At 41.6% G+C, this 6,087-nt stretch overlaps 1 protein-coding gene across 1 annotated transcript; it reads right to left on the reverse strand.

Moving 5' to 3' along the window:
* Nucleotides 1–1,481: 1,481 nt before the first annotated feature.
* LOC144640325 (3-oxoacyl-[acyl-carrier-protein] reductase FabG-like) lies at nucleotides 1,482–4,211 on the reverse strand. The gene is made up of 2 exons (XM_078499498.1): nucleotides 3,628–4,211; nucleotides 1,482–2,171 (listed from the first exon to the last, which is right to left on the reverse strand). Exons 1-2 carry the CDS (start codon nucleotides 4,207–4,209, stop codon nucleotides 1,899–1,901), a joined length of 855 nt encoding a protein of 284 aa, XP_078355624.1. The 5' UTR covers nucleotides 4,210–4,211; the 3' UTR covers nucleotides 1,482–1,898.
* Between the last annotated feature and the right edge of the window lie 1,876 nt (nucleotides 4,212–6,087).

Here is a 6,087-nt window from a genome sequence, read left to right on the forward strand (position 1 = left end):
TGTAACACAATAGACGACCAATGACAAATTCCTTACCGTCCTTCAGTACCAAACACTTGTCCTTGTATAAGGAAGATTTTTGCTCCCATCAATACCATTGCAGGTACCGAAAGTAGGTTCTTGCTGCGAGAGGGTCGGTACCAAAGAAATGTGAACTTGTAGACCCTTTTCTTCAGAGTAATCAACGCGGAATAAGCTTTGTCAGATCGTAACCGAAAGGTAATTTTTTACAGCACGAGTTGCAATTTCACCTGGGGGTGTTACTTGACCATCTTGTGTGAATCCCCATAAACATGCAACGCTCTATTAAGACGGGCTTTATGTTTTTTCTTCCATGACTGGTAATTCTTTTCGTTCAGTTTCTCAATCTTTTATACAGTTTCCGACATCTATGTCATGTTCCACGATTCCACGGCAAAACAGCCTAAACTGAATTCTTACAGCAATAAATTAACGTCCTGGGCCCATAACCTGGTAATAGGATTCTGTCCAAGTCACTACCTTTCACGGACTTCATTTCCACAACTCGCTAAACGTGTAACACAATGACATAACGTAGCACCAAAACCGAACTAAACTCGAAAAACAAGATAGTGGCAACACGTGCCATGAACCTAATTGTTAGCTCAACCAATCAGAGCAGTTCACCGAACAGAATAAGTTATCATAATTCTAATATTTTTCTCTTGCAGGAAATTAATTTTTGAGATTTTACAGGAAGTCTATTTCAATTGAAATACAACATTTTCGTTCATTCTTATTCAAAATGCAGGACAAACACCATGCGAATGTAAAAACGTTGTGTCAAACTATTACAATAACGTTCTAGAGTGGCCTACTCCCGGAGTGGAGGGGGGGGGGGTGTTCTCTCATATATAGGCTATACGGGTTTGTGCCGCTCAACAAGGTATGTTTTATTTCTTCTCTGATTCTGGAACAGAGTATAAAAATTACCATTTCTCTCTAGAAGAGGGTATATTTCACTTTAGGTTTGACTCTAGAACAGGGTCGATTTTTCCCCCGCAGAATCCAGATTAATTACGATCAAGTATAAATATAGCTACGAAACTCCGCTCTCCTCGCCGCTTTATCTCCAAGCCACAGACGAAGCCAAGTGAGCGCTTTATGATAACCGCTAGTATTTTTTTTAAATCTAAAGTTTTTCCATTTTGCTATTGTCTGGAGCAGGGTACCAATTTTTGCATTGCTTGTCTGAAACAGGATCGCAAATTCAGCTTTTTTTCTTTGGAATAGGTCCAGAGTCAGAGTCTCAGAAACTTAGCGGCACACCCTCTTCCCTAAGCTGACCCTGCTTCTCTGTTTAGACCCTCCACCCCTAGAAAGGTCTTGCACAGAAATAACCCTTCCAGGAGGGGGGAGGGGGCGCTGAATAAAGTTTTTGCGGTATATGACTTTTAAATCATTATCTTTGCACGTATAAATAAGTAACTATCTTTGTGTCCATTTGTATATCTTTTAATGCCACATTCAATATTACAACAAGTGTTTGTTAGCGTAATAATAGGTGAATACAATGCTATAATTGCGTTTACAAGTAATTTTAGTGAGTAAACACTTTTGGGTGTACGCATTTTATGAGTATAAAGTGTAAATAATGTTACTAACAGAGTTGCATCTAACTCTTATCTAGCACCTTTGTTTCTGTGAGTATGCGCATGTTTTTGGGAGGCTGAAATTTTCAAACTTCTGAACCAGGGTAAATCTCACACTTCTCTGAGTGCTCTTCTTGAATTCATCTATTTAACAATTAGACTACGACCCCGAGTTTTCTATGAGCGAATAGTCAATAAGGCGCTAACCTGCGATCAGGCGTTCTTTTTTACGCGCGCTCCCAAACATTGACATCAAATCGAAACTTTGTTTTGTAGCTTATCAAATTACTGGAGATGAAACCCTCCATCCACTGGCAAGGACACCCCTGTGATGAACGAAGCCTTGGGTGAGCACAGGAAAGAAACCGCGTGAGCAAACTCGCGACCTTCCCCGAACCGCTTCATAGGTGTTCCTTGGATCATGGCCTTTGTAGCCTCGCTTTCAACACCGCCCATACCTGCTGTCAAGTGATGCCACGACTCAGACATGATAAAGCCAGGAACGACGGCGTTGACTGTGATCCCGCGTGGGGCCAGGGCGTGAGCGTAATATCGCACCTGAAGTGATAAATGAAAGTAATGTAACAAACGTTACTTTGCTGGTTGATTCGTGGCCACGCCCCGGGGCCTGGGAGCGATGCCTCTGTCGCAGCGTTGCGTGACAGAAACGAGGTCAGAATATTGAAGTGAACTACATACAGTTCAATCCCGCTTAGGGACGGACCATTATTTTTTGGAGGGGGGGGGGGATGGAAAATTTTCCTCTGCAAACTTTTTTTTTAGTTTATGCACCTCTGCAAACATTTTTTTCGAAATTCTTACTATTTTTTGTTGTACATATCGTTTTTGCAAACAATTTATTTTGTCTTTCCAGGCCCTGCACCCCCCCCCCTCCAAAAAAATAATGGTCCGTCCCTAACTCGAACCTTTTTCAATTCTCCTTCAGGTCATTTTCTTACTAATTTTACCCTCGATAACTCGAACTCCCGATATCTCGAAGCTTTTTTGATTTCCCTTGAAGGTTCGAGTTTTCGGGATTCAACTGTGTAGCCTCTCACAAAGACGTTCTTTTGGCTCGTCACGCCATCTTGCGAAGGAGGCTAAGTGAACTAAGGAGTGCGAACGTGTTGGCACCCCTCTCCCGACCGCACGGCAAACACACATAATGCACCAATCAATGTTAGCCGCAGGAGGGGTGGCCGGGCATAGGCCGAGCATTTGATCTTAGCTGAGACTTTCTGTTCAAATGCCCAACACCAGAGGTCCCAGAGCATTTGTGGATGTCGAAAAGAGTCACTTAACCTGCGATCAGGCGTTCTTTTTTTGCGGTGGAAGGAAAATAACGAGAAAAATTACGAGAAAAATAACGCCTGATCGCAGGTTAAGAGTCACTAAACTTCAATAAAATGTTGTAAATAAAGTCCATTAAAACGGTCAAAAGTCCCCTCCCCTCCTTGCGGGCAAACAGTTTACTGTCAAATCCTCTTCCTTTGCCTCGCCTCCCTCCCCCAATAAGCAGTACCTTGCCCGCCCCTTGATCTTTCAGAATTTTATGAATGCTTCGCTGGAAAAGTTTAAAGAGAGTTCAAGTTCTTCAATGAATCGAAAAATATGCTGGAATATCGATTGTAAGCGTGGTTTTCCGCCGCTCGCAAGCTAATTAAGCTCACCACAACAGTGTGCACGTGACCGAATATGACGTCAATGTTTGTCAACATGACTATTGCTATAACTCGTACCCCTTGTACACGCGTGGCTCGGCTGCTCATCAAAAAGGAGAAGGAAAAAGAAGTTAGAAATAAAAGGGAAAAAGATAGATAACTATTTTTTTAAAGTATAGCTGTATTTACGTGCTGGATTGCATGCAGAAAATTTATGCAGCAACTGCACAAATACCCAACTGATTTGCATCTCACAATAACAATAATGAATAGAGCGTTTATTTATTGAAACATGCTGATTAATTTTCCGCAATAAGCAGCTAGGATTTTAAATATAGTTATCTCAACCTTACCAATAATTCTATGCCGCCTTTGGCTAGATTTGGGATAGCGAATGGTAGATTTCCGGGCGTACGGATGATATTAGCACCTGGGGCCGACACCCCCACGATGTACCCTTTATTATCTTCCATAATTTTGATCGATTTTTCCACCATTCGAATAAAACACTTGGGATATAAATCCTGCAAGTAGTTGTAGGCGGAGAAATCGTCGAAATCGCCAGAGCCGATGGTTTTTTGGTAGCTTGCGGCTGCCTTTTTGGCTGCTTCGTTCTCTGGCGTCGATGTCACGCCAACTACAGCTCCGGCGTTGCACACAAGGGCATTGAGCTTGTTTCCAAAATTCTTCTCCACGCAGTCAAAGATCGCATCAACGATTTCAGGCTGAGCTAGGTCTCCTTTTACAAGAAACACTGAGATTCCATATTTTTCTTCCAGGGTCTTCTTTGATTTCTCCGCGCGTTCTGTGTTGGAGTTGTAAGTAAGGATCAAATGTGTGTAGCCGTTCTGCGCTAGCTCCTCGGCCACACAGAACCCCAGACTTCTGGTTCCTCCAGTGATTATGCCGTACATGTTTGTTGAACTACACGTCATTACTTCACTGCGATCCCTTAGCATCACGCAAAGCACCTTCACTGGCTACACCCCTCTAGCCCCTTGGAACGAGGCACCTGATTGGTAGGGCTGCCGTTAACTACACACTTCCGTCACGCATTCGCAAGTTCCACAGAACTCGGAACCTCTCTGTGACTAAATGTAAGCAACCATTCTTCTTGTTCACGCTCAGACAGGGAAAAAAACGATACTGCGAATGGACCGCTAAAAGGTAAAAAGTGGTACCAGGTTGCACTTTTAAAAGGCATGTTTATATGGAGAAAAGTTGTCCCTGGCAGGAGGGTTTCCCTCCGTACCGAGCTTCGTCGCCCGGGGGGGGGGGGGGCACCCTATATATTTTTTGGTGGGGGTGTGCCGCTGGGACTCTGAAACCCTTACCCTATACCAGACCATCTTCAGCTGGTTTTGCAACCCTATACTAGACTAGATACCGAAAATCCCTACCCTATCCCAGACTTGCTTCTTTTAAAACTGCATCACTATAAGTGTTTTTAATGGAAAACCATCTGTCAACAAACGTCACAATGATTTTATTCACGTCTATGGAAGCCTCTTTCTCTTCCGAGTTTCTATTCCTATTCTGGACTTAATTCTTCATACCACTGATCGGTTTCTCGGCAAATGATACCCTATTCTAGACCAAAACTCTCTGATTTCTATACCCTATCCCAGACTAAACTCCTTGAAAACCATACCCTTCACAGCGGCACATGCCTATATAGCTCATATATGGGAATGCCCCCCCCCCCCGGGCTTCCTCGGGCGAGAGAACTTTTCATATATTTCTTTATAAATTGCTACGAACCGTTAACCCATGTTATTACGACAGTTTATATTGACTTAATTAAACAGCACATCATACATCACACATCTTGTAAATACCTTATTATAGGAAATTAACGATACATGTTATAAACGCGAATTTCAAAAATTCGCGTTAATTTTATTGATGTTAATTAATATAAACACGTTTACTATAAGCATTTAACCAGAACTTTTCTTAAATTCGCGTTAATTTTATTACGCGTATATTTTGTTCGCGTTGTTAAAATGCTTCGTTATATTCCTATAATAAGGTAGTCTAAATACACAGAAGTTAAAATAATAGCAAACGTGACGAGACGCTATAAAGTGACAATTGTGACGCTTAAACGATTATATAGTTATAACTGAGGCCCTGTATTAAAGGGTAGGTATACATGGACGTGAGTAACTAAATATATAGGTATTTTAAAAAGGCAGTTAATGCTTTTTTTTTATTATTCCCGACCGATTAAAAACGACGTGATCGATGGAGCAAGAGTTTTTTCAGGTATTAATTTTTTTTTGGTATTATTCTCGACCGATTGAAAACGACGTGATCGATGGAGCAGGAGTTTCTCAGGTATTATTATTTTTTTGTTATTAGGCCATCCTAATAAAATGTTTCGTTTCCCATCGCCCGACCGACCCATTTTTTTCGAAAAGTAAAAAAAAAAATTCCAGGTTCACTATTTAAAGAAGCAATTACTTCAATTTACAAGCACACGATCGTGTTTTATTAACACAATTGGTATGATGTGATGTCTTTGTCGTTAATAAACATCGATACTACGTTATTTTAAGACTGTTAAGGAATAATGAACGCAAATACCACGTTTTCGAGTTGACTTTTGTAATCAGGCTTTCTTCCGTAGCAGCCCGGCCTTTTCTGGAACCCAGAATCCTTCAAGTGTTCATTCTTTTTTTTTTTTTTTTTTTGCCCGACCGACCGACCCACCATCACAAGGGACGGGGCGATGGGAAACAAAACATTTTATTGGGATGGCCTTATTCTCGACCGATTAAAAACGACGTGATCGATAGAGCAGAAGTTTC

This window comes from Oculina patagonica, unplaced genomic scaffold (assembly GCF_052425735.1).
Source record: "Oculina patagonica isolate OP01 unplaced genomic scaffold, crgOcupat unplaced253, whole genome shotgun sequence".
In the NCBI taxonomy this organism is placed as follows: Eukaryota; Metazoa; Cnidaria; class Anthozoa; order Scleractinia; family Oculinidae; genus Oculina; species Oculina patagonica.